The sequence below is a fragment of the Salvia hispanica genome, chromosome 3 (genome assembly GCF_023119035.1).
Source record: "Salvia hispanica cultivar TCC Black 2014 chromosome 3, UniMelb_Shisp_WGS_1.0, whole genome shotgun sequence".
Taxonomy (NCBI): domain Eukaryota; kingdom Viridiplantae; phylum Streptophyta; class Magnoliopsida; order Lamiales; family Lamiaceae; genus Salvia; species Salvia hispanica.
In genome coordinates this window covers 21432858-21459352 of record NC_062967.1, presented here as the reverse complement: position 1 = coordinate 21459352, position 26495 = coordinate 21432858, and the positions used below count along the sequence as shown (strand labels likewise).

Sequence of the window (26495 nt, the reverse complement as noted above, 5' to 3'; positions counted from 1 at the left end):
TATATATATATATATATATATATATAAAATTATATTTGGTATTCATGTATGTATATATCGTTTTATGGTATATAGATTATTAGTGATGTCAATCGGGCCGGCCCATCGGGTTTCGGGCCAACCCTACTCGGATTGCGGGTCAATCGGCTGCGGGCTTGCCGGATTGTGATTTCTTTTGCGTTGTAAAGGTTCGGCCCTAACCCTAAAAGCTCGGGTTTCGGGCTAGCCCGACGGGTTAATCGGGTTGCTACCGATAAGGTTAAAGCTCGAACAATCCAATAAATCATGATGAAAATTAGTTATATTTATAAAATATAAAATATTTAATTATGATATATTTGATATATATGCTTAAACTCAATCACAAAATACTACTAATATTTGAGATTAATTTATATATTTACCATAAAATTGAAAGTTATCTTTTTTTAGTTATCTATTCCCTTCGTCCTGGATAATTCGTCCCAGTTTTCCATTTCGGTCTGTCCCACATAATTTGTCTCATTCCACTTTTATCATTTTTGGTAATGGACCCCAAATTCCACTAACTCATTCCTACTCACATTTTATCATAAAACTAATATATAAAGGTAGGACCCACGTTTCACTAACTTTTTCAACCCACTTTTCATTACAATTCTTAAAACCCGTGCCCGGTCAAAGTGACCTGAATTATCCGGGACGGAGGGAGTACGTCATAAAATTAGTCAAGGAAGTGTCGAATTAGGGGTAAAAATTGAAAAATATAAATTTTACCGGGTTATCGGGCCAGCCCATCGGGTTATCGGATCTGGCCCTAATGGGTTGCGGGTTAATCGGGTGCGGGCTTATTGGGTTTTATTTTTATCGGGCTAGAAATTTTCGACCCTAACTCTATAAATTTGGCGGGCTATTCGGGCCAGTCTATGGGTTGCGGGCTGTATTGACATCCCTATAGATTATAGATGTTAGTATATACACGGTATTTGCCATGTGTATATACCAAAATTTCAGTTTGACGCTTTACAGTGCTATATGACAATTCATACTATTACCGCACCAACATCTTTCGACAAAATATCATATCATGCTTAGTATTTTTTCGATACGATAAGTTTGGTATATCAATATTTCAGTAATTTTTCCCTGACCGTAATCACCAATACCCGAATTTTCATGAAATAACTTTATTAGGAATATGTGGTGTTCATTGTAATGCTATTCCCTACGGGTCAAGATTTTGATTGCAATTTGAATGAATCATCCAATATTCTCTTCTTCACAGCGAATTTCCGAATAATTTTCCATTTTCTGTTTATTTCATTTTACGTCCTACAACAGGGGCCCTCTCGATTATTTTGGCATATTTAGAGATGGGCCTAACAATTTCACCATCTGGGCTTTTATTTGTCAGAAATAGGCCCAAATTCTATGACCAATAAGACAAATAATTTCACCCAACAGCGACTGAGAAACCAAATTAATCGGAACTGAGAAAAGAGTGATGGCGTGGTGCGCCGCCGCGAGGACCTTCCACATGCCGGCGATCGATGTCTCCTCTCTACGCTCTCGGGCGCCCTTAGCCGCCGGAATCGGCTGTGTTTCCTTGGCTGCCGCTAACTTCCGCCGCTCCGGCCCCTCGCCGCCTTTCGCTTCCTTAGGCATCTCCACTGATGCTAATCCAGGTGAGAGGCATTCTCATTTTAATCTTATCTCCTGTTGTTTCTACGACGGGGTGATTTTTGTTTGTTTGCTCTGCTTCACTGCTTGCGTTTCCGAATTGTACCTTGTGCACCACGGATTGTACCTTCTGTTGTGAACTTCTGAAATTGGGGAAGTATGAATTTCGATTTTAATGTGCTATTGAAACTAGTTTTGAAGGAAGCTGTAACCACAGAAAATGCTCCGGCAGCATTGGGGCCGTATAGTCAAGCCATCAAAGCAAATAATATGCTTTTCATGTCTGGGGTTCTTGGACTTGATCCTCAGGTTTGTAATCGGATACATACATACATACATATATATGAATTAGTAACCAATGTGCTTTATTGATTGATATTTGATCATTGTGATGTGTAAAAGTAATGTTCTAAAAGAAGCATTATTGTATATGGAGAAGCATTTCTGAATGGTCTCTAGCAGATCCCGAATCACAATCCTATATATGTATGTTAATATGTATATGTTGGAAAAGTTCTATTTGAAATGAAGTCCGTAAATATGTGTCAAGGTGGTTACAAGGAATTTTCTTTGTTTAATTTGCAGACTGGAAAGTTTGTCTCGGATAGCGTGGAAGATCAAACTGAGCAGGTATGCATGCCGTTACATATGAACCTTTGTGCACTGCAGTTTTTTAAGATTCTGTTTTCAAATAAAATGTGTACTTTGTGGAGGCCTAAACACATGACTTCGTTTGTGGCTAGATCTCTCACTAGTAGGGCTATCTGATGACGGTACGATTTGCCATTATAAATTTTTTAGGCATAATGAGAACAATGTAGTTCAATTCAATTGAAGTTTATATGTATAAACAATGCGTCAAGTTTCCTTGAGTCAACCATCATAATTATGCTATGATTCAATTCAATCTGTCAATCTAAAGGTATATTCATGGATCAATGTTCAGCACAACATAGCCTGGAGTGCCACATTTGAAAATTAAGCGTCGTTTGTATAACTTTGTACTTGAGAAAAAGATAATTCTTGATTAACAAGCCGGCCTATGTAATATGTATCTTGACTTCTTGAGAAACTTTAAGAGGCTAATATGATGTGAGATCATAGGGAAGAGGTAACTCTGTTATTCTATTCTCTTCCTTCCTAATTTTTCACTTGGAAGCGACGCCTTTGAAAGAAGAAATTACTTGCAACGCTATCCTGGATACTTGCAGATGTTTTATATATGTATGATGTTCTTTTCGGTGAATGAGGCTTGCTGATAATATTTGAGCTAATGTGCTATACTAGGTTCTTAAGAATATGGGTGAGATACTTAAGGCAAGTGGTGCGAGCTATGCCTCAGTTGTCAAGACAACAATCATGTGGGTACTTCTGTTTCATTCGGGAAAAGCCATCCTATTTTTCTTTCACACACACACTATGACCAACTTTCTTTTCTCTTTTTTTGTTATTCCAATTAACATTATGTCTCTTGCTTGTCTAGGTTGGCTGATCTGAAAGATTTCAAGAAAGTCAATGAAATTTATGCTAAATGTGAGTTTTTTTAATGAAGTCAACTCAATAGTTTATATTACTACAAATAGTTCCATTTCTCATGTTCTTGAATCTTTGTATATAGTTCTTTCTTCTCTTGGAAAATTTTTATTAGTTGTGAAACCTTCTTATATTATAGAACATCTAATAGTTGTATGTTTTTATTGTGGAAGTCAGTCGGCGTATTACTAATGATTTATACTGCTGCAGACTTTCCAGCACCAGCTCCAGCCCGTTCTACATACCAGGTTGCTGCCTTACCATTGGATGCGAAAATCGAGATCGAGTGCATTGCCACATTGCAATAAGCTGGAATAGGGATCTAGTTCTGCATTATAAGCTTTCTCCATGAATTCTAAAAATTTAATTTGGAGAATTCTCTTGAAATCCCTGCGGTCAATTCATGATTGCTTCTGTATGTTTCTATTTTCAGCACCAAAAAGTAGCTGCTGAGAAAAAAAGAGTAATTTGAAACACAGAAAATTAGACTTAATTTCTTAAAAATTTCAATAATACACAAATATTTCAATTTGTTGCAAATTTATCCTTGTATTTATTCAAGATTCAAACTTCATGCCTGCAAAATTCATGATCCATTTATTCACCTTGTTCATTGACAAAATTAACTGCAAGAGACGACAACCCAAAGAAGACCCACCATCTATTTTGAATTGTGACATTAGATAACTTTATAGGTCTCTACTTCAAACTAATATACTACTACAAAAGAGTAAATTGGACATTGTTGAATGATTTAAAAATTTAAAAACAAGATTACAGTTATATCAGTAGCACATGATGTTATTTCCCTCTTCCTCCATGTCCCATGATGCTTATAACAAGAGAGCAGTTTTTGGACATGAAAAAGATTCCATTCCAATAGTAGTAGACAACACAAGGCTTGGGAAAAGAAGCAACTAACTGAGCAGAGCAGAGCGGACTGTCTGAAGCCAAATTACAGATACAATGTTTCCCTCCCTCTCTATATCAATAAATTCAACATATTACATCATAACTTATAAATAATGCCATTTTTTAGGCTGCTCATCCGCAAAATTGCTATCACCTAACACAGAATACCTCATAATAATCCATACCTTAGCTTTGCGAATGCCGACAACCAAGATCAATTTAACGCATGATCCGAGGCCCCGGTGGCGATGCCCGTGGTCGAGCTGGCAGAAGACAAGTTAACTAACCTTACCATTTATAGGAGTTTCAAATCTTGTGCTTCAAAACCTGGCGCAACTGGACCTTTTGGCTCTCCATTCTCGCCTCAAGCAGTCTCGCCTTCAAACTATTCCTCTGCCCGGTGCGTGGCCATTCAATGCACCCTTTCATAGCACGATTCCCGTGTGGGTTTCCTGAGTCGGGGGAGCTCCACTGCCCCGATAAATCTTGGGGGCTAAGGCAAGCTTTTGCTGAGCCGTGATCAGGTGACATGATACCTGCATTAGAAAGCCTACCATTCGAGAGCCTTCCATCTACTGATATGATCTTGTAATTGTCACCGTTGCTCGGGCACGACCTCCATAGTTTAGATATTGAAGAGACCCTCTTCAACTGCCTCAGTCTTGCTGAGTCCACTTCAGTGATTTCCATTATTGGCGTTTCCTGCCCTCCATCTTTGTCCCATTCCATCCCATTCATTGAGACGTTGCTGGCCCGGAAATTCTTGTTGACAGAAGGATCGCTTCCATCTGGTGAGTAACTTGACCCCCGATCCTCGGGGTGGCTCACGGTTTCCCACTCACTCGCGTCCTCTTCTAGCTCGCCACTCTGGTTCATATATACATTGGAATTCCTGTGAGCGCCGTCTTTGTTGAGCATCTTTATTTCAGGACTCACTGTGTGCATCTTGGAGGCATGACTCGCAGGGGTGTAGCCAACGCTTGGCTCGACCTCTCTCTCATTGGATTCGCCGAAATTGACATCTTCAAAGACGGAGAAAATGTCGTCAGAGTTCGGGGGCTCGTACGTTAAATCACGAACGTCTTGTATGTTAAGAGAGGCGGCTGCCTGCCGTAAAAAATCTGCCTTCTTCGTCTCCTGCGAATCTGATCTAGAGTTCAGGAACGGCTCAAGATCTGCTATAAGCCTGTTCATCTGGGAGTACTTCTCTTCGAGCATCACCTTGGCATCAACCAATTTCATTTGAACTCGTTCCTCACGCCAAACCTCGGCCATTTGCAACATCTTCCTCTCTTCATCCACTTCCTCCCGAAGTTTCATCGACTCTCTCTTTAATGCTTCCACTTCAGCCTTGTCTTCTCCAATCTCTTTAGCTAGCTCATCGCAAACCTCCTCTATCAGTACTCTGGCCTTCCTTTCCTTCTCATATTCATGCAAGTAACGCTTGGCCGATAGCTTGGCATCAGCTAACTCGTTGACCAGCTTAGAATTGACAATCTCCAGCCTTTGCCGGTTCTTCTTTTCCCTGGTAACATCAGCTTTCATGTCATCTATAATAGCACGAACTTTTTCGTGTTCTCTGCTCCGCCATGCAGTTCTTTCCTCACTGAGTTTCCGCAAGAATTGTTCTAGTTTCTTCTTTGAAGATCTGCGATCAGTTTCAAGCTCGTTGATTCTTGATCTAGCCTGCTCCAGCTCTTCCTTGAGGGCAGATATTACTTTAGCAGAACTTGCTCGGTGCTCATCGCTAGGCTTTGTTTGGCTGAATATATTCTTCACTTCCTCTGATGCTTTCCAACCATCAGGATCCCACTTTGTCGCACCCTCCATCGCATAATTCGGAAATTGAAAAGAAGGTTCAAACTGCAGGGTGTAAAGAGGGTTTTCAATTTTAGAATAAAATGTATTCAAAGTCTGCAAGAAGAAAGAAGCCACATTGAAAATCACTCGATCGAAGAAGGCAAAAGAATACAAGCGAGTTAACAAATAATTCAATAGTTCGACACTCAAACCAAATAGTAGAAACAATAACCCAAAAATAAACAGCAATAAAAAGGTAAACCTTGTAGAGAAGGGAGTGTTTTGGACCAGAGACAGACTGTGGAGAGTCGGGATCCTCAGCAGGAGAACGATGCACTCTGTCAGCGTGATGACAATGGATAGAGGCTCCGAAATGGCCACCTCCAGACTGCAGGTAACAAGCAAAGTCAATCCCTTGAAATGCAAAAACTAGCAATAGCCCTAATCAATACATAACAACATAAGATCTTAAACAACGCCATAACCATCAAAGCAGCAGTCTTTAAAGATGAAATAAAAGGATAACGAAGATGGCTCAAGAGCTCCAGTATCACAAGCAGACCAGTAAATTCAACTAAATGAAAAAAGAAAAAAAAAAAAAAATACTTAATTACACCCAAATGTGCCCTCTCTCTTCTGTCTAATTTGGAGCTCATCCCCACCAATCCATCATTCAAATCACAAACACGCAACTTATGTCAAGATTTATGAAAACTGACAGCCTCAATTTTCACATAATGCAGAAATAAAAACCTAATTAGACAACTATTGATGATTAATAAGAATGGAAAACAACCTGAAGCCCTACATTATCCTGCAGCTCCGCCAGCCGCAGCCGCCACAAGCCGGCGGCGAGCTTCCTAGAGGACACCCCAGGCCTATTCCTCCGGCGGCCGTTCCGGGAGGCTTCCCCGGCCTTCTCCTCCGCAGCTACATTATTCTCATCGAACTTCCACCTAAGCAAAGGGGTCTCGGGTCGGCTGCTCCGCTTCGTATTCGGAGCTCCCGATTCCCTCCTCAAACGGACCCCGGAGTGGGCCTTGCGGCGCGGCGGCTTGCGCGGTTGGAACCCGGGAAGATCTGAAGGGTTTGGAGGGGGCTGGATTTGGTGGCTGGCACCTGTCTCTATCGTTACCTTCATCTTCTAATTTCCCCCATTTTACACAAAATCGCTCCTTTTGCAGGTAGAAGCTCGAAATGGCGGATCTTGGAGCGTTTCCCGGCGGCGGAGGTTGTGATTTTTGGTGGTGGGAGAGGAAGAGAAGAGGGAGAGTGAATAGATATATGTACGGTCAACGGTTTCTGCTTACAATTACTGCACACATCAAATGTTGGATTGCATTTGCGAATTGGCCTTCACGACGTCGTATAGCTTCCATTTATTTTTTCGAATTATGAAATTGAATATTACTACTACTGCGGAGGGGCCACCAACTGACTGATATTTGGATTATTATATAATGTGTTTTGATTATTTATATATTTATTTTATACTTTTGCTAACATTATTGACATAGTTATAGTCCTTTTTCTACTGTTTTTATTGAATTTTTTTAAGTGAAACTTCAATATTGAATCATTATGTCTGGACCAGATTGAATTATTACTTCGTTTGAATTGAATTTCTTCACTAGATCGATAATTTTATGGCTCTTTTAGGTGACAAAAGAAATTGGGAATACCTTTTGAAGAATAAACTAGAGTATGAGAATTTAGAATCTGTGTTAATTATTTCTGACTAAATGGAAAAAAATAAAGAAATTATGCCAAGCATCTATATGTGTGTGTTTAGCATGTGGGTCGGCCATTAACGGCCAAATTGAATTACTATATTATTCGTATTTGCTGAATTGGAATCCAATGTTATATGTATAATGAACATATATTGTAGTAGTATACCGAATCATTTTGATTTCATTTTATTTCCAAACAAAATTGATAAACATTTAATTTGTTACTACGCCGCAGACCAATCATGGAGATGTGTACTCCAATTATTTTAATTTCGCTTTTAATACAGTGATGATTCTGTAAATCTCTAAACCATGATTTTCCCTCGTGTTTTAGTAACGACGTATAGTTGTATTTGACTAATTACTTATGTTTTAGCCTTAGGACTACTTTCAAAAAATAGTTGCTCATTCTTCCATCTCATAATAATAGTCATATTTTATTATTTTGATTTATCCTACAATAAATTATATTTTATTTTTACTATAAATTAAAAAAATGGACAACATATTCCACTAACTTTTCCAATCCAATATTTTTACATTTCTTAAAATTTAGAGTGAACTACACAAATGGTCCCTGGACTATGGGTTTATCTCGCTCATAGTCCCTGGACTTTAAAAATATCGCCAGTAGTCCCTGGACTAAGGGTTTATCTCGAAATTGGTCCTTTTGGCTTTTTTTGGTACGAAAATACCCTTTTAATTTTATAAAATTAAATCTAATATTGAAATAAAAAAAAAAATTCAGTGAAGGATAACAAAATGAAAGAAGAATGATAATTTTGAAATAATATCAAAGTTAGTACATAACTAAAATAATATCAGATTTAAAATGTTAAAAATGTAAAAAGACCAAATTGCCCAAACTCCCCAAAATAATATCAAAGGGCATTTTCGTACCAAAAAAAAAACCAAAATGACCAATTTCGAGATAAACCCTTAGTCCAGGGACTACTGGCGATATTTTTAAAGTCCAGGGACTATGGGCGAGATAAACCCATAGTCCAGGGACCATTTTTGTAGTTCACTCTAAAATTTATGTCCATACTAAATGTAATTCCTATTATGGAATAGAAAAAGTATGATTTTTCTGGTCAAAATAATTAGCACTTTCATTGTACATAAATAATGGTCGTACCCAATGTGATTTTTATTATGGAGTATGATTTTCAAGTCAAAATACTTTAGCACTTTCATCGTAAAAAAAGGTCCATTTCACATCTCAAAAAGCCATCGTACCATTAGTAATACACAAAATATTCATTCGGTACATAAGTATCATACCACGTCATTTTTCCAATCATCAAAGATTCTGAACCTGTATAAATTAAAATAATTTATTGTAAATATTTCAAAAATTAAAATTAAAATAAACTCATTAATATTCACTCTAATACTCCAATTTAGTTATTTTCAGCCAATCTTTTAAAAACCAGATCGATAAGCTAACCGGTAATACTAATATGTGTTCATAGTTTAGCCGGTTGGACTAGTTTTGTAAATAGTATATACTATAATTCACGTATAATACATAAAATATATTAAATTTAGTAATGACAGAATGGAGTAGTAATTAACAAAATATCACAAAAAATATTCAATCTTATCTATAATTAGTTATGTACTTAAATATGGAGTAAAAGGAGAGTGATCATTGCTAATTAATTAGTAATTCCAAAATAAGACAAATCTTAATCATTAAATTAAGAGATCTAGTGGTTGAAATAATGTCATATGGATAATATTTTTAATTAAGAAAATTATTAAATAAAAATAAGAGGTATTAATGTCCATCCCCTCTCATTAAAATCATCTTAAAACTTTAAATTTACGTAACTCTCTTGATTTAAATTATTTTTTTGCAAAAAATATATCAAATTAAAGATAATTTTATAAGGATTCCAACGAGATCTCAATTGCATATGTTCCGACGACGTTCGGATGATGAAATTTGATATTTTTTATTTTAATTTTCGTAAATGTTGATAACCAGATTTTTATCAACAAATACATCAAAAAATTTCAATATAATGCATATAAAATTTCAATAAAACCATGTAAAAATCTCAATAAACATGTGTTGATATTTTCTTGTACTAGTGTTGATATTCTTATGTCATATTGTTGATATTTGTAATACACAATGTTAATATAAAAAAACACTCACGAAAATTATCATATGATAACATAATGACGATATTACTCTTTTGTTGATATTTTGTCTACTGTTTATTGAAATTCGTAAGGTTCAATCTCAACCACTCATTTTAAAATCTAAGAGTGTAGATTTGGTCTTAATTTTGGATTATGATGCTATAAGCAATGGAAGATGACCATGGAGTAATATATTTAAATATTTAAATTTAGTGAATGATTAAATTTAATTAATTTTTTATTAGAAAATACATAAAGTATTAATTAGTATGGATAATTTTTTTTTAATATTTTATATTAAAATAGATAGAGTTCAAATCAATTCAAAAAAAGTATATGTGATGAAATAATATTATGGGACGTGATCAGATCAATAAGTGAAATTCTGTAAAAAATTAAAGCAAATCACAGTAATTTGATCTTGTAATGTAACTGTTAGATTAATGACACGTGTCATCTAGTAATGTAGATTATTAATCAAATAATGTAACATATCTAATAATGTACTGTTTTAGTATAATGTAGCATCTTGGGCTAATAATGTAGCTTATCACAACCATCCAAGGGCTGAAATTTGTTTTGATTTTTAACAGAATTTCACTTATTGACCATAATGCGCCCCATAATATTATATCAAATATATATAATTAAACACGATTGTTAGTTAGTTTAGATTAAAAAAAATATACTCATTTCGTTCCAAGGTAGTTGAGACATGTTTTTTAGGCAAAAGATTTAAAAAATGATGTGTGAAAGATTGAGTGGAGAGAGTAAAGTAGAGAAAGAATAATGTAAAAGAATTGAAGAGAGAGTAAAGTTTGAGAGAGTATAAAGTTTTTGCCAAAAGAGGAAACGACTCAGCTATCTTAGGACAACTCAAAAGGAATATAACTCAACTACCTCGGCACGGAGGGAGTATATTATATTAATAACCAGATCGCGGGAACCGAGATCATGGTTCTGGTTAAACTGCCGGACGCCAGTTTAGATTCTGAACCGGCTGTTAACCGTCGATTTAGTTACAACCGCCCACTATTTTGATTCTCTGCAAATCGATTTTTTTTATGATTTTACCTATTTAAACTCCACAACATTTTCATTCCTTCTACTCCACATTATTCCTATGAATTTTCTAAAAAATTGTTCAACGGTTTTTCAATTTTGTAATTTTTGAATTTTTAGGAATTGTAATTTTTAATTTATAGGGTTTGTAAAAAAAATTTAATTTTTGGGGTTTGTAATTTATAATTTTTGAATAAACAATGAATTTTTTAAAATATAGTAATTGTTTGATATTTTAAATTTTAAAAGTAAAATAATTTGAAATTGTGAATAGTATAATTAATATTTCACCAAAATAAATCTGAAGAATTTTTATTATATCATTAATCAATCATCGAAATGAAAGGGATCAGAAATATCTAACTTATATATTTGAAAACGTATACGCATTTTATAAAGAGCAGTGGCAGAGATGTGAATAGGAATAATGCAGACAGAAAGGATCCAAGAATTTGATGAAAATATAATAAGTATTTTATTGCATCCAAGAATTAGATGAAACTTACATAGATATATGTAGCACATGCAACCTAGCATATCAAGCTGCGAATAATTACACTTTTTAAGATAAGTTATGCACATGCACTCTATGAAATTAGGAAATTCATTACTCCCTATACATACATGTTCCTCCGGATTTGTCGATGAAAACATTTGGCCAACAAAACAGCTACGACACTATACGGATTATCACAATTTTTGTAGGAGTATCTTATTTTATGTACCATTTTCATTTCGGATAGTGATAACTGTACAATACGTACATAATCGAATTTTTTTAAATATTTTATATTGAAAATCGATTTATAAATATTAATTAATTTAAAACAAATTTCATATTAATCGTTTTGTAACAATTTGAAAAAAATTTATTTGAAAAAAAAAATATTTATTACTAATATAATTAATTCGAATCTTGCTAGAAGTCATAAAATTTTTATATCACTTCTTTTTATTTGCTACTTATAATACAATAAATAATAAAACTAATTTTTAATTCAATTTAATTAAATCTAAAAATAGTATGCATATGTACAATTTATGTACATTTTATCTTTTTTCTTTTCATTTTTTTATTTTTTCGTTAATTTTAGTTTTGCACAGTTTCTCTAAACTGGTTCCCGATGAGTGAGAAATTATGAATTAAAGTTTGTCACAATTGTGTGCTACAAAGGAGCTCTGAGATCAAACCAAGGATCCCACATTGGTGGAGAGAACCTTATTAAGCATGAAGTATTTAATAAAATGAATTATTACGTATAATAATTATCGTGGACTAAGATGGGCGGTAGAGCCCACACGCGCACGCTGTCTCACCGCGAGCCGCGAGCCACGCTCCGTGCACCATGTCTTGTGACCCGTGCTTAGTGCACTGTGTCCCGTAACCCGTGCCATGTGTCAAAAGGTTCACGATGGACCCGACGCATAGCAGGTGCCAAAAGATCCACGATAAACCCTGACGCATAGCGGGTGCCCAAAGGTCCACGACGCATTCCATTTTTGAAAAGTTATATCAATTTAATAATGTAGGTCTCACTATCCCTGACACTATTTTATCTATAATTCTCATCATCTCTCTTACTTTACCATATTATTTTCCTCCTCTCTTTTACTTTATCAATTTTGTCTTAATTCTCATGCTATATTTTTATGGGACGGTGGGAGTATAAGCAATGGTGTCTGGGAGAAGAATAGAGAAAATGATATAAGAGAAAGTTTCTCAGAGAAGAATGAGGAAATTATATAAAGTTGCTAGAGTTAGAAATTACCGCTTATTGCTTAGCAGTAAAAATTGTCGCTCACTCCAGCTTTTAACTTTATATCCTTCTTTGTTTGATGCTCTAAACTTTTTAAGAAAATTATTAGTATATCCCAATTAATTACTCCCTCGATCCGTCCCCTTATAAGTGTGTCGTGTTTCTCTTTTGGGCCGTCCCATTATAAACAACACTCTATCTCTCTTACTTTATCTTCTCTCCTACTTTTTCTATCTACTTTTTTTTCATTCCTACTTTATTCTCTTCATTTAACAAATAAGCACACTATCTAAAAACATGTATCCAAAAGAAATGTATTACACATAATGAGACGGAGAGTAGTACTATAAATTGATATTTGTCATGGTTTTGGAATTCACTAGTAATGGGAAAATGTGTTCGGCATTGTCCGATTTTGCTTGCAAACAATATCCATTAGTCAATGTATTGTAAGTGAACATATTAAGTTGAATATCAATTTGTTTTTGTAAAGGGTGAGTGTGAAGAATAGCATTGATGTTGAAGATTTGATAGCAAACAAATGAGTTAGTTATTTCAGTAACTACTTCTTGATCAAGTTGTTGGAGTTGTTGCAGAGGATATTCATATTGTGTTTCCTGATCTGTATATTTGATCTTTCATTGATCAAATCACTTTAATTTTCTATTCATTCTTTGTAAACAGATCAGTTAATAAAGATCAAGCGTAGATAGAATTCTTCTTGTGCTTTAGAGTTTATCTAGATAAGATCTTTAGAGATGTATCTCTACATTTTGTTTTGGTGATTGAATACAGTGATTCCTATGATTGTCTTTGGATTTAATCATCTTGATCGAATCGTGTATATCTTTGTGAGTTTGTGAGAAGGAGGCCAGAGATGGTTACCGCAATATTTGAGGCAGAAACATTCTTTGAAAAAGAATGACTTGGGCCTTTGGCAGATCAAGATGAAGGCTATGTTGGTCTAACAAGAATTGGCTGCCGTTTTGCAGACAGACACCGAGATAAGGGATGTGGAGGAAAATGACACATGAACAAATGAAGAAAACGCATATCGCTATCATCCTTTTGTTAGCGCAAGGTATCAAAAGAAACAACCGCAGTGGGAATTTAGTTGATGATTGAGAATCTTTACATGATAAGATCTCTAGCAAAAGCAAAGTCTCTAGTCCTACAAGATTAATAATGAGGGAATTGGCATTCTGCAGGATAGTTGGCAATCTTGAGAAAATCAATGTGAAAAGGATATTATACTCCTCAATGCACTACAATGGTCTCTAGATCACCTAAAAGATGTCATGCTATATGGGAGAGATACAATATCACTCATAATGAAGTGGAGTATATTATATTAGAAAATGGACTACAAAAGTTGAATCTTGGGTTCAAAAATTTATCTGAGGAGAGTTTGGACGTGAAGGATTAATTGGCTTTGATATTCCTTCCTTCTACATATTAAGGTTTCTTTTCTAGTTACTTTTCTTTATGTTTTTATTTTTTCCTTTTCTTTGCCTGTATAAAGGCCTCATTGTTGGGCTACAAAGACACACCTTTGAAGATTATTATTATAATGAGTTTTATCTCTCTTGAATTTTCAATTCATTGAGACTTTTATCCAACTTAACGAATGAACTTTCACACTCGTTTGTGGCATCAATCTTTCCATCTCACTACTTATGAACGGTTCCTTCATACCCATTGTGGCGTCATTCCTCCACAGTTACAAGGCTTTCGTCGTGTTCCAAGGTGATTCATCGTTTGGGTGTCAAATTAAATCGATTATCATATCTGAACGAAATCAGAAAATGCCACTTATGCAAGAATCCTGGACACTTGGAAAAGAATTGTTATGCTTAGAAAGAGAAAAAAAGTGAGGAGGCTAAACATAGTTTTGCATATGTAAGTGTAACTGAGTATGCAGAAGTAGCATAATTCTGGTGGAAAGGAATGTTGAAGACACATAGATCATGGATTCTAGCTGCAGCTTCCAGATGTGCTCGCATGAAATTGCAATGAAAGCAAATGATATGTACTGTTGGGAATACTCAAATCTGCATGATTCAAGGTATGAAAATTATAATATTGAAATTGCATGATGGTCATGAAATATCCTAAAAGAAGTCGGATATATACTAAAGATAAAACAATTTAATATATCTAGGCATTCTAGAGCAAAAGATGCATCATTAATGATTTAGTACAAAAGATTTTAAGTTTACATAAATTATACAAAAATGTCTATTAGTGTTCCAAGTTAATACATTATCATTCAAAAAGTTAAAACAATAAACAACAAGGAATGTATTAACTTGAAATATTACTGAAACTTTTTGTATGATATACATAAACTTGAAACTTTTCGTGCAAAAAACATTAGGGAAACATTACCCCAACAAATTCAGTTACAACTATTTCTTGATCGAGTTGAAGATTTTCCAACTGCTTTTTCATTGACCAAATTAGTTCAGTTTTTTCATTCATTCTTTGTACACAAATCAGTTAATTCAGAGACAAAGTGTAAATACAAATTTTCTCGTGATTTTGAGTTTCCTAGAAATGGTTTTGGTGATTCGATAAAGTGCAACTTCGTGTTAGTAAGTGGATATAGATCCACATGTATATATAAATCTGTCTGTCTCGTGCCAACCACTTAATCATTTTTGTAGTTTCATAATTACCAACATCCACATATCTCTTTAGGCTCGTCCATCCATCCAACCAAGCATCCTTATTAGCCCACATCTTTTTTACTACCTCATTAGATAACCATTTAAGTATTGAACTACTATACATCACAACATTATCTTGGTTCCCCTTATCCCAAAAGCCTCATTCCATCTATAGATCTACTCGTATTGCTTAACCATTCGATTTTTAACTCCATGTTATGACAACATTGGGAAAAACTGGATAATTTGGATGGAGAATATGGCAAAAATAGTTTGACAAACGTGGCATTTTCATCTCATTCTTCGTATGACTTGCAAATCTTGCAAATTGAGTCTTTATCGGGTTAAACTAATAACGACGCAATATAATAAGGTCTAACCTGAATCTGGTCTGTTAAGAAAATTTTCAACCCAAATATGAATCTGACCTACTACGACGGGTTGTGATCAATATCTAACTAATTTGAAATCTCAAATTAAGACTAAATTTATCCATTAGATTAAGAGATCTAATGAGTAAAATAATATCAAGTGGATTATATTTTAAATTAAAAAAATCATTACATAAACATAAAGGGTATTAATGTAAATTCTTATATATGGTAGTTAAAACTAATCACTTTCTATATTCTCATAATTATCTTAAAACTTTTAAATCTATATAATATTCTTGATTTAAATTATTTTTCATGAAAAACATATCAAATTGCATATGTTCCGACGATGATGGGATGATGAAATTTTATATTTTTTAATTCAATTTTCGTATATGTTGATAAACAAATTTTACATCAATAAATGCACCAAAAAATTTCAATATAATACATGTATAATATCAACAAAAACTGTGTTGATATTTTCGGATAATTGTGTTGAAATTCTCATGTCACTGTTCATATTTATAATACACTATGTTGATATTTATTATACACTATTTGTAATTCTCACGAAGCAATGTTGTTATAATAGATTGACTATTTTACCATTTTATTGATATTTTAAGATCAAATAGTGTAGGATTGGTCTTAGTTGTGGATTTTAACATGACCCGGCCTACCTTCAAATCCGAATACGACTTGCTCATGATCGTTTAATGACACAATATAATTTGGGTTGACACGACGCGATTATACCATTAAAACTTTATATTAAAATTATATATTAAAACTCTATTTGCACAAACTTAACTAATAGAGTGAATTACAAAAATGATCCCTGAACTATGAGTTTATCTCGTCAATAGTCCATGGACTTTAAAAATATTTCCGGTAGTCCCTTAACTAAGGGTTTATTTCAAAATCGGTCATATTGCACTGTTTTCTCCCGGAAATGCCCTTTTGAGCTGCTGGGCAATTTCATCTTTTCACATTTTTAACTTTTTCAATTTAATATTATTTCAATGTACACTAAATCTGATATTATTTCAAAATTATCTTCTTCTTCCCTTTGCCATCCTTCATTTTGTTTCATTTTCTAAATATCAGATTTAATTTTATAAATTAAATTTAAACTTTAGATTTTTTAATATCAATAAATTATTTTAATTAAAATTTAAATTTAGTTTGAGTGAAATTTCCATAATCCTAAGCAACCTCAATCGGAAGTCGAGAGACATTTAGAAAATAAAGAAACAAAGAAAACACTCTTGACTAATATAACTAGAAAATCTCGGAATGAAAATTACATTGTATTCGTTCACCATTAAATATCTAATATTGTCATTTAAGAATATCCACCTATAAATATCTTCTTTTACTTATTTTTAGTAGATTGACTTTATATTTCAACTAGTACCTTATTCTCCAAAAAAATTATTAAAAATAAAATTTATATTTTACTAATTTTTCTCTTCATTTTTTCAAAATTACATAAAATTTATTCAAATCAAAGTTAGACATTTATTTATATGAACGAGGAGTGCTATGTCAACAGTCATATAAAATCGAAAATCAAAACTACAACCAATTATCTATATAAAATATGATTAATTGCGTAATCAACAATTTCATCAACTAACTATATAAAACCATCAAAACCACATCACATAATATAAAGAATTTACCCCCCAAGAGGCAAAATATCTAAACCCTTCATACACATTTTTGTCCATGGAGAGCCTTAATATTTATGTAGTTTTGATTGTATTTTATTTGTTTAGTGTGACGCAAACAATAAATAAATTAATAATTTTAATTAAAAATAATTTATTGGTATTTAAAAACCTAAATTTAAAATATAATTTTATAAAAATAAATCTGATATTTTAAAAATTGAAACAAAATGAAGAATGGTAAAGGGAAGAAAAAGATAATTTTGAAATAATATCAGATTTAGTATATCATTGCAATAATATCAGATTGAAAAAGTTAGAAATGTGAACAGACGAAATTGTCCAGTAGCCCAAAAGGATATTTTCGGGAGAAAACATTGCAAAATGACCGATTTTGAAATAAACCCCTAGTTCATGGACTACTGAAAATATTTTTAAAGTCCATGGACTATTGACGAGAATAAACTCATAGATCATGGGCCATTTTGTAGTGCATTCTAACTAATAAAACTAAGTGTATAATTTTTTAAAGAATAAATATAATTAAAATAATAATACTCTGTATTGTTTAATAACTTATCCCAACTGAAGAACCAAACTCTAACTCGAAATTATCAGGTTCTTAAGCGGTGGACTCCATAAAGACACAAATCAATAAAATTTTACCTGAAGCTTTATTAATTTCGTGCGTGTCTTTGTAGCATTGAAAATTATCAAGCCTAACCTAATTCTTCAATAGTTTTGTGGAATTTCTAGGATTTGCTTAATTGATTTAGAGCACACACACGGGTCCGGATCTGGTGTTGTAGAATTGGAAATGCGTACAATTTATTTAGTTTTCGTGATTAATATATCAAATTCCAAAAAATTGGTTTATTAAGCTTAAAATTTTATTTTAATACGTGTTTATTTTTGTAAACTGCGTTATTTAAATTTCAACAAAAAACAAGGCGCGTCTGCTTCAGATTTAGATTCCATTATTCCTCTGCAAAAACCCTAGCTTCTTCCCGCCGGTTTATACAACCAAATCCAGCGATAATTTATGCGGCTTCGGTGAACTCGAATTCGAGTTGAGAGTGTATTTCTGAGGTTAGTCCGATTTTGAATTGACCTATTTGTTTCTGCTTATACTACTAGTAATGGGAGAACCGAGTGTTTTATAGTTAAACTCTTCTTTTCCGGAATCTGTTGATTGCTCATACTGTGCTTCGTTTACTGTTTTTGCTAAATTTTCTGTGTTTGGTTGTTTTTCTTCGCCATGGCTTGGCCTGAGCTAGATTTGGAAATGCTAGCCCGAAATTGCTTAGCCAATTTTTGTTTTGAAAAAAACCCTAAATCTAAATCTGATTTTAAACTCCTCTTCTCCCCCACCCATCCAAACCTCCGCCTCCGCCTCTAGCTGCTAGGTTAACCTCAGATAGCTTTACAATTTCCACCGAACCTCCGCCGGCTGCTACAACTCGTTCGTTATCATCCCTCCACTGCCTGTTTCCACCTCATAAAGCTCAGAGCCACCATCCAAATTAATAATTCAATTTGATCTAAATTTAACCCTCCAGTCTGATGTTCAAATTTGAACTTTCTATTCGACATGGTACATTGGCAAGTTCAGTGTGTACTTTTCTGTCATTTTGCTTATTTACTCTTTCTATATATGTATGTAAATAAATATATGCTAGTACCTATATTTTATCAGTTACAGGTTTGGTGATTTGTTATCACCTTTGAATGATAGGGCCTTTATTAGATGTTTAATTTTGCTTCTTCAAGATGGAAACACAATGCTTGATTAGGTTAGTAATACAATGCCTAATGCTTATGCTATCCTTTCAAATAAGTAAGTTTTAAATTAAGGGACAAAATGGCCCACTGGCCGTATACTTTGAATTTTGAAGGACTCATTTGGAAGAATTTAGGTGCTGAAATTTGGTTGTAAATTATTTATTGCCCTGTTGTTTTTGTTCAAAAAACTTGAAAGGGTAGAGCATTTTTTAGCATTTTGACCTTCAATTTAAAATATATAATTATACAAACTAGCAATATAAAGTTAATTGGAAGAATTTACCTTGTTAATTTCACAAATTACTGGCTCATTAAGGTTACCTGCTTTAAATTTTGTAACCTTAAGTTTTTTCGTAACGTATTTTGGCTGAAAATATTTAAAATTCTGGAATTAGAATTAATTAATCATCGGTTCCTGAAATTTTCGCTTAAAGGTAACCTCTTGCTTTTGTGTTTTGTTACTTATTCTGCTGTTCAAGAATAGTTGAGTCAACCCGGTTTCTTTGTGTTAACTTTACCACCAACCTTCTGTGCATACAAATCTTGTAGTATAAGAAAATTTAACCTAGGTAGGTACTCCTTTAATAAGTATTTTGTTGTGTCTGGCAGGAGTGAAGGAACATAAGAGAGTTGGCTAGCAGGTGAAACTTCATTATATTTTTTAGGATGAATCATTACAATCAAGGCGAGAGCTCAAGTGGCCTTTCTATACTTCCGTTAAAGCGTAGACGTGGTCGTCCTCGCAAAGATCCGAGCCTAAAGCGTGCACAAGCTGCTCATGCACCACCTGGTTATGAAGGAGCAAAAGAATATCATCCCCAGCGAGCTGACCGAGCTGATGGTGTCAATAGCATGGTAGGCCAGGCAGTAAGTGGTGTTGTTGAGGCCACATTTGATGCTGGTTATTTGCTTACTGTTCAAATTGGAAACTCCACTACAAAGTTGAGGGGTGTTGTTTTTAAACCAGGAAATTATGTTCCGGTTACAGCTGAAAACGATGTTGCTCCTCATCTTCAAATGATCAGGAGAAATGACGTCCAGCTCCCTTCTGAAAACCGTGGCTGGTCCCGTCGCCAGAAACTTGCTATCCAAGCTGGAGCACCGGGGCCTTCAAAACGCAAGAGCGGAACGCCACTAGCAGCTCCGTCTGTCCCAACAGTGAGTGTGAGAGGCACTGTTGTTCCTGTTGTGCTTCAACCCACTAGTTTTCAAAATGGATTGCCAACTTCAAACCAAATGCCTTCAGATGCATCCAAGACCTCTCATGTGTTGTCATTCGGAGATAAAGATGTCCATATGGCCGAACCCTTATCCATGTTACCTCCGGATAAATCTATACCTGTTAGCCAGTTATTTCTAGGTGCACAACAACCCCACACGAGTCATCAAATCTCCCAAGGGGCTGAGCAGAATGACACCAATCCATTCAATGAAGGAGGCACTTCTGAGGTCAGACTAGGAGAGAAGGAAAATCCAACTGAATCAACTGAGAATGACATTTCGGGCTCTTCAGAATCTTCGGATACTCAAACTGATAGTGGTAAGGAAGCAACTAAATCACCAGCAGAAGATGCAGGCGTAGTGTCGAAGCAAGACACTCAGCCTTTCTCAACTGAGTCAGTGCAGAGTGCTTCTGTAACAAAACCGTTCTTCAACTATGGAACTGGCAGAATGACCGAGCTCTTACAGGTAAGAGAAAGCAGAAAGTTCTGTTAACATGATTTAAAATAAAAACTAGTATGTTACCCCATGTTAAACTTGATGTCTGTGTTAGGCTGTCCAGGAGAATATGAAAGATACCCAGACACAAATTGCTGAACATCCACCTTCCGGTTCAAATAATGACGCCCGTGCAGACAATGACCCGAAACTGGAAGCCAGTGCTGCTCCATGATCGATATGCTTAACATTTATTTGCACCTGATTTGCTTACTTGTATAGCATAGTTGTGCTGGAGCTCTCAAGCAACTGCGGTGGCCAACATCCCAAAAGTGTAGAGCAGGAGATGAATTTTACAGTGATGAAATTTAGGGATATGTTTATGTTTTGTTGTAGATGCAAGGCCTTTCATGACCATTTGTAACTTTGTATCCTTATTTTCCAAAAGTTCCTTGTTTTTCTCTCATGAGCTTTCATCCTTATTTGGTGGAATGCACACTTTTCCCCTCCATCTCACATTCTTTGTGCCAAGATGAATTTGTTTGTGTTTTGGTTTTGATGCAGGATTTTATATCCAAAGTTTGAACTTTTTAAAATTAGAAAATACTACTAGCCAAATTCGTCTTCCAACTATAAAGGGTTGTAAAACACGTCCTTTTTATTGTTAAAATCATGCATTAGCTTGGTCTTAAATTGTGTGGGTTGGGTATTATTGGACTAATCCGATATCGATCCAATCTAATGGGGCTTAACCCGAATCCAACTTGAAATTGTCGGATTCATACTCGATCAACTCAATAAGGATCCAAACTCATTAACTTTTTGCGTGTTAGTGTCAGATCGTGTCGTATCAAAAATTTTCAACCCCGCCGCTAATGATATGATACAATTTGAGTTGACACAACATGATAATGACTCGAATTAAAATGATTATAACCGATATTACATAATAAAAAAGTATAAAAAAGAGTATAATTTGAGTTGACACAACATGATAATGACTAAACGATTAAAACCGATATTACACAAATTAAAATATGATTTAACACAATTATTACGATTTAAATAAAAAAAGTATAATTTTTTAAAAAGAATAATACTACTATTTCTTATGGGTATCCGAACCTAACTCAACCTAAAATTATTAGATTCTTTTCAGATCTATCTGATAAAAATCCAAAATCAATAAAGTTTGACTAATTAAGTATTGTGCATACGCTCTTCGGTAATCTCATTCAACTCATTCAACATTGCGTGTATTAGTAATTAATTTATATATTGATCTTGATTAAATAGTTAATCAAATAAAATTAAACAATGTATTGGGTCACTTCGAAACATCGTAGTCAATTAAACATCATTTGCATACACTAAAGCAAAAAGATGCAATTAATAAAACCATGATTCCTGTCATCTCCTATAAACATGACATATACAATCCTCAAACATAAACCTATCAAAAAATGTATCGCTCAATTCTCATCGAAGAAAAAAGGAGTGATTCATGTCTTGTGCAGAAAGGAAAAAGCTACCTTGAGTGAGCATACTTTCTTTTCTTGTGAGACTTGCTGGTTGAGACTGAGCATCGTGAATTCGCAATGGCTAGCTCGCGAGGAATCGAAGCGCCACTCAGTGTTAAGAGCTCCACCAACTCAGGAAACAGTTTCTTGTTCTCCTCATTCACAAACACCATAGCTGCACCATCCTCTCCCATCCTCGACGCCCTCCCGATCTGGTGCACGTATTCTTTCATGGAATTCGGCATGTCAAACACGATCACCAGCCGCACAGACAGCAGGTCGATCCCCCGCCCCAATACTCCTGTGGCCACAATCACACTGAGCTCGCCAACCAAGAATGACCTCAATATATCTCTCCTCTCCTTCATTTTTTTCTCTCCATGTATTGATACAGCTTTCACCCCAGTTTTTATTGTTATGGCTTCAGAGAGGAGATCAGCCCCGAGCCTGGAACCCACAAACACCACGACCGGCGGCTTGAAATGCTGTTTGCTTGTGAGTATATCGAAAAGCTTTTGCTTCTTCTTGTTTGACTCTACCCATATCACCAGCTGCTTGACAGCCTTGCTAGGTTTGCTGGGCTTGCCAACTGATATAACAGCAAGATCTTTCACCATCGAACCAGCCACCCTCTCAACTTCTTTTGAGATTGTCGCAGAGTACATCAACACTTGGGGCCTGGACAAAGCCAAGAAAATCTGCAAGACTTGCTCACGGAATCCCCTCTCGATCATGCAATCCACTTCATCGATCACTAGAATTGATATAGAATCCAATTCAAATTCATGCTTGGTGAGAAGATCAACAAGCCTCCCTGGGGTCCCGACAATCATAGAAACACCCTGCTGGATTCGATGAACTTGTCCCGCCATGGCATCACCACCGACGATCAGGGCAGTTTTGAAAGGTAAACCTTGACCAAGTAACTTTGCCTGTTCCTCCACCTGTATACAGAGCTCTCTCGTTGGTGTGAGGACCATTGCTAATGGCCTTTGTGGGTTGTTATTTACCTTTGTACAATGAGAGATAACTGGGACGAGGAAGGAACAAGTTTTCCCAGAGCCAGTCTCAGCTGAGACGAGCAAACTCTGGCCTAATAGTGCAGATGGAATTGCCTGCATTTGGACAGGAGTCAGCATTTCATATCCTGCTGCTTCTAGATTTAGAAGGAGCTTATGAGGAAGATTACACGAAGCAAATGACAGAACAAGGTCTGGGGTATTATCTCCCTGTACGGATATTTCAAGCTTTCTCCTGAGCAACTCAGTCTGCCTATTGCTTAGACATCGAGGCTCAGATTCATTATTTCCATCTCGAACATAGTAGCATTCATCCATTGCTAGAAGTTTTTCCGGGGATGGTTGCTCACGTGAAGCCTTTGATTTTGATAACCGACTGAGAAGAGACTGCTTACACTCGAGACTGCAAATATCATCATCGGTCTCATCACAAATGTACTCACCATAGCGGCCGCATACAGCACAAATTGGTTCTCCAGGCAAGGCTTCTCTTTGATCCCAACATCTTTTTTTGACTTCATCATCTGCACGAGGACTGACGCGATTAGTATGCGCCAATAAACTCAGGATTCACTAAGCACCTGATGCTCACAAACCCAAAAGAAAAACGTAAAGAAGCCGAGATATGAAGGCTACATGATTTATATATCAGCGATGAGCATCTTTAGATTATGACTTTTTGCAAAATAATATTGGCTATTCAAGTTGAGACTTGAGAGCATAAATCAAGAAGCATTTATAAGAATCCTTCTACTGTTTTGCTCCTTGAGGAAATTATCTTGATGAAGCAGATCTAAAAGGATCACATGTCATAAACAAAAAGTAACTTACTTTTACACTATAGGCTGTCTAAATCACAGTGGGAAATATGTCAGCGCTTGGCATTCAAAAGTTGAACAGAATAACTTTGGTATCGTGCATAAAAAGTAGGAAGGGATGCAGAAATATTTTTTGTTTACAATGAAAACACTATTAAGCGTAAACATAAAATTGGAAAGGCAAGAACTACCAGAATATATTTTTAAAATAGTGACTTATGACTATAAAACCATCATGGCGGGTTCATCATTATGACTTCGGGGAAGCCTAGCCGCACAATTTTTGAAACAAAGATTTATGTTTTATCAATAGGAAGGTGTAGGGGGTCCTCATTACGAGTAAATATCAGAACAATAACACAGATATAAATGAGAGGTTTGGTTTTGAGAAAAAGAGTCGATACATATCCTACACGTTTATCCCTCCTTTGCTTGTACAATCTCATTAATATCCTTTTTCAACTAGCTGACTGCCATATACCACATACACGTCTATCTAAAGATCCTTACTCAGCTAGATAGCTTAAATTTACTCATTTTGACATGGCTAGTCCGCTATTGAACTCTCTAATATTTTTTGCCCGAGGCTGCGAAAAAGGTAAAGTCTTGCTAATAACTCATTACTACTATATTTTTGGTTGAAAATATTAAATATGCAAATCAATTGTTACACGATAGTGGGACATGCTTAACTTGCTACGGTAGGTTCAATGGAGGAGGTATAGTGCATCAATGGAATTGATGCACGAAGTTAGAAAAAAATAAGAATTGTATTTTAGACTTAAATTATTCTCCCCAATAAGAAAATCACTTATATAGGTTGTAATTTCTCACAAGTAAAAATGTCAAACTCGCTCAAGAAGGCGAGTATCCATCTGATAATCAGTAACAAAATTCAACATGTTGCTTGGGAGACAACATCTTTGCACACATAATGGAAATTGTCACAAGATGATGGAGAAACCTTATAAAGGGAAGTTGGAGCCAATTGCCAACAACTCAGGCATTGTCATTGATGAATTAGTCGATCAAAGACGTGGCCGTGAGAAGGCAGAATGCAGATATGGATGGAAACATGTTCATGATATCAAAACCATATGGGCCAAAGTTGAAATTAATCCATGCCTAATAATTTGGCAAACTAATGTCATCACACCATCAAGATTTTCAGGAAGCTTAAATATTCTGTCAATCATAAATAAGACAAACGTATTTCCCAGTCACAAACAAACTAGTTCAGATTTTTTTCTCAACACTAAAACAGCAGAAATGTATTAAAATAAATAAATTAGAACATTCGGAACAATCATTTCAAAGGCCAGAAGTATATGGTGAAAGATAACATTTGCAACAAAGCAACTCACGAGATTATAGACAAGTAAACAACCAGTGCATTAAATCCTAATCAATGTTCAATTCTTTTCATCCTAGATAGTTTCATAATGGAGATCTGGCTTTTCCTAGAATTATGAAGCATGGACCACATAAGGCCAAAGGGGAAGTGGTTAAGCTTTTCCTAGTGCCTAGCTGCCTAATTTTGAAACAAAGATTTATGTTTTTAACAGTAGGAGTAGGAAGGTGTAGGGGGGTCTTAATTACATGTTAAAATCAGAACAATGACATTGATATAACAGATAAATTTTAAGAGGTTTGGTTTTGAGAAAAGCAGTCGATAATATCTTATATGTATATCCCTCATTTGCTTATGCAATCTCATTAATATCCCTTTTCAACTAGCTGATTGACATCTACCACATACATGTCTATCTAAAGATCCTCACTCTGCTAGATAGCTTCAATTTTACTCATTTTGACATGGCTAATCTGCTATTGAACTCTCTAATTTCGTTTTCCCCAAGAGGCCAGGAAAAAGGCAAAGTCTGCTAATAACTCATTCCTAAAATTTGTCCATTTAAAATATGCAGCTCAATCGTTAGACGATAGTGGGACATAACTTAACTTGCTATGCTAGGTTTAATGGAGGAGGTATACTGCATCCATGGAGTTATAGACAAGTAAATAACCCGTGGGTTCAATCCCAATATTGCGACATAGACTTCCTTTCAATCTAGATAATTTACAGTAATAATTAAAAAAAGGTCGAATTCGGAAGAAAATTTGATTTGCAGAAAAGTGAAAAGGGGATGAGAACCTGATGGGGCTTGATTGTGATCAGTAGTCATTGAGATTTACTCGATTTTCAGTGGCCTTGAAGCTCAAATTTGGAATCGGAAGATTGAAGGCTTTACACAAGAGAAGGCGAAACTAGCCTAATGTCACCGGAAAACGGGAAAGACGGCGCCGGAAATGAGCTGCCGGAGGCGCGGTGGTCGCTGGAGAAAGGGCTGCGTGTGTGAATCGCGAAGCG

General features: G+C 35.2%; 4 protein-coding genes across 8 annotated transcripts; 2 read left to right on the top strand and 2 right to left on the bottom strand.

Annotated features, from left to right (window-relative positions):
* Positions 1-1439: 1439 nt before the first annotated feature.
* Positions 1440-3732, top strand: LOC125212926 (reactive Intermediate Deaminase A, chloroplastic-like). 2 transcript variants are annotated; one of them, XM_048113228.1, is made up of 6 exons: positions 1440-1664; positions 1877-1968; positions 2245-2289; positions 2947-3020; positions 3143-3192; positions 3403-3732. In XM_048113228.1, the coding sequence occupies exons 1-6, from the start codon at positions 1484-1486 to the stop codon at positions 3498-3500; spliced, it is 540 nt and encodes a 179-aa protein (XP_047969185.1). In that variant the 5' UTR covers positions 1440-1483; the 3' UTR covers positions 3501-3732. The 2 variants fall into 2 exon arrangements, with proteins under 2 accessions (XP_047969185.1, XP_047969184.1); XM_048113227.1 differs by having other exon boundaries at positions 1442-1664; positions 1853-1968.
* A 210-nt stretch (positions 3733-3942) lies between these two features.
* On the bottom strand, positions 3943-7239 carry LOC125212925. 3 transcript variants are annotated; one of them, XM_048113225.1, is made up of 3 exons: positions 6713-7239; positions 6167-6292; positions 3943-6018 (listed from the first exon to the last, which is right to left on the bottom strand). In XM_048113225.1, exons 1-3 carry the CDS (start codon positions 7043-7045, stop codon positions 4411-4413), a joined length of 2067 nt encoding a protein of 688 aa, XP_047969182.1. In that variant the 5' UTR covers positions 7046-7239; the 3' UTR covers positions 3943-4410. The 3 variants fall into 3 exon arrangements, with proteins under 3 accessions (XP_047969182.1, XP_047969181.1, XP_047969183.1); XM_048113224.1 differs by having other exon boundaries at positions 6701-7238; XM_048113226.1 differs by having other exon boundaries at positions 3943-5967; positions 6701-7237.
* An 11025-nt stretch (positions 7240-18264) lies between these two features.
* Positions 18265-21236, top strand: LOC125208955. The gene is made up of 3 exons (XM_048108499.1): positions 18265-18418; positions 19721-20800; positions 20886-21236. The coding sequence occupies exons 2-3, from the start codon at positions 19778-19780 to the stop codon at positions 21003-21005; spliced, it is 1143 nt and encodes a 380-aa protein (XP_047964456.1). The 5' UTR covers positions 18265-18418; positions 19721-19777; the 3' UTR covers positions 21006-21236.
* Positions 21237-22066: 830 nt separating this feature from the next.
* Positions 22067-26495, bottom strand: LOC125217042 (DEAD-box ATP-dependent RNA helicase 41). 2 transcript variants are annotated; one of them, XM_048118867.1, is made up of 3 exons: positions 26280-26495; positions 23301-23833; positions 22067-23234 (listed from the first exon to the last, which is right to left on the bottom strand). In XM_048118867.1, the coding sequence occupies exons 1-3, from the start codon at positions 26308-26310 to the stop codon at positions 22299-22301; spliced, it is 1500 nt and encodes a 499-aa protein (XP_047974824.1). In that variant the 5' UTR covers positions 26311-26495; the 3' UTR covers positions 22067-22298. The 2 variants fall into 2 exon arrangements, with proteins under 2 accessions (XP_047974824.1, XP_047974823.1); XM_048118866.1 differs by having other exon boundaries at positions 22067-23833.

Excerpts from the sequence above, each read along its gene's own strand:
- LOC125217042 (XM_048118866.1), bottom strand. The coding sequence starts at position 26,310 with ATGACTACTGATCACAATCAAGCCCCATCAG. Across the intron at positions 23,834-26,279 it reads TCACAATCAAGCCCCATCAG|ATGATGAAGTCAAAAAAAGA; the intron begins GTTCTCATCCCC and ends GTCCTCGTGCAG.
- LOC125208955 (XM_048108499.1), top strand. The coding sequence starts at position 19,778 with ATGAATCATTACAATCAAGGCGAGAGCTCAAGTGGCCTTTCTATACTT. Across the intron at positions 20,801-20,885 it reads GAATGACCGAGCTCTTACAG|GCTGTCCAGGAGAATATGAA; the intron begins GTAAGAGAAAGC and ends TGTCTGTGTTAG.
- LOC125212925 (XM_048113224.1), bottom strand. The coding sequence starts at position 7,045 with ATGAAGGTAACGATAGAGACAGGTGCCAGCCACCAAATCCAGCCCCCT. Across the intron at positions 6,293-6,700 it reads AGGATAATGTAGGGCTTCAG|TCTGGAGGTGGCCATTTCGG; the intron begins GTTGTTTTCCAT and ends TGTTACCTGCAG. Across the intron at positions 6,019-6,166 it reads AACACTCCCTTCTCTACAAG|ACTTTGAATACATTTTATTC; the intron begins GTTTACCTTTTT and ends TTCTTCTTGCAG.
- LOC125212926 (XM_048113227.1), top strand. The coding sequence starts at position 1,484 with ATGGCGTGGTGCGCCGCCGCGAGGACCTTCCACATGCCGGCGATCGAT. Across the intron at positions 1,665-1,852 it reads CTCCACTGATGCTAATCCAG|TTTTGAAGGAAGCTGTAACC; the intron begins GTGAGAGGCATT and ends TATTGAAACTAG. Across the intron at positions 3,021-3,142 it reads GTTGTCAAGACAACAATCAT|GTTGGCTGATCTGAAAGATT; the intron begins GTGGGTACTTCT and ends TTGCTTGTCTAG.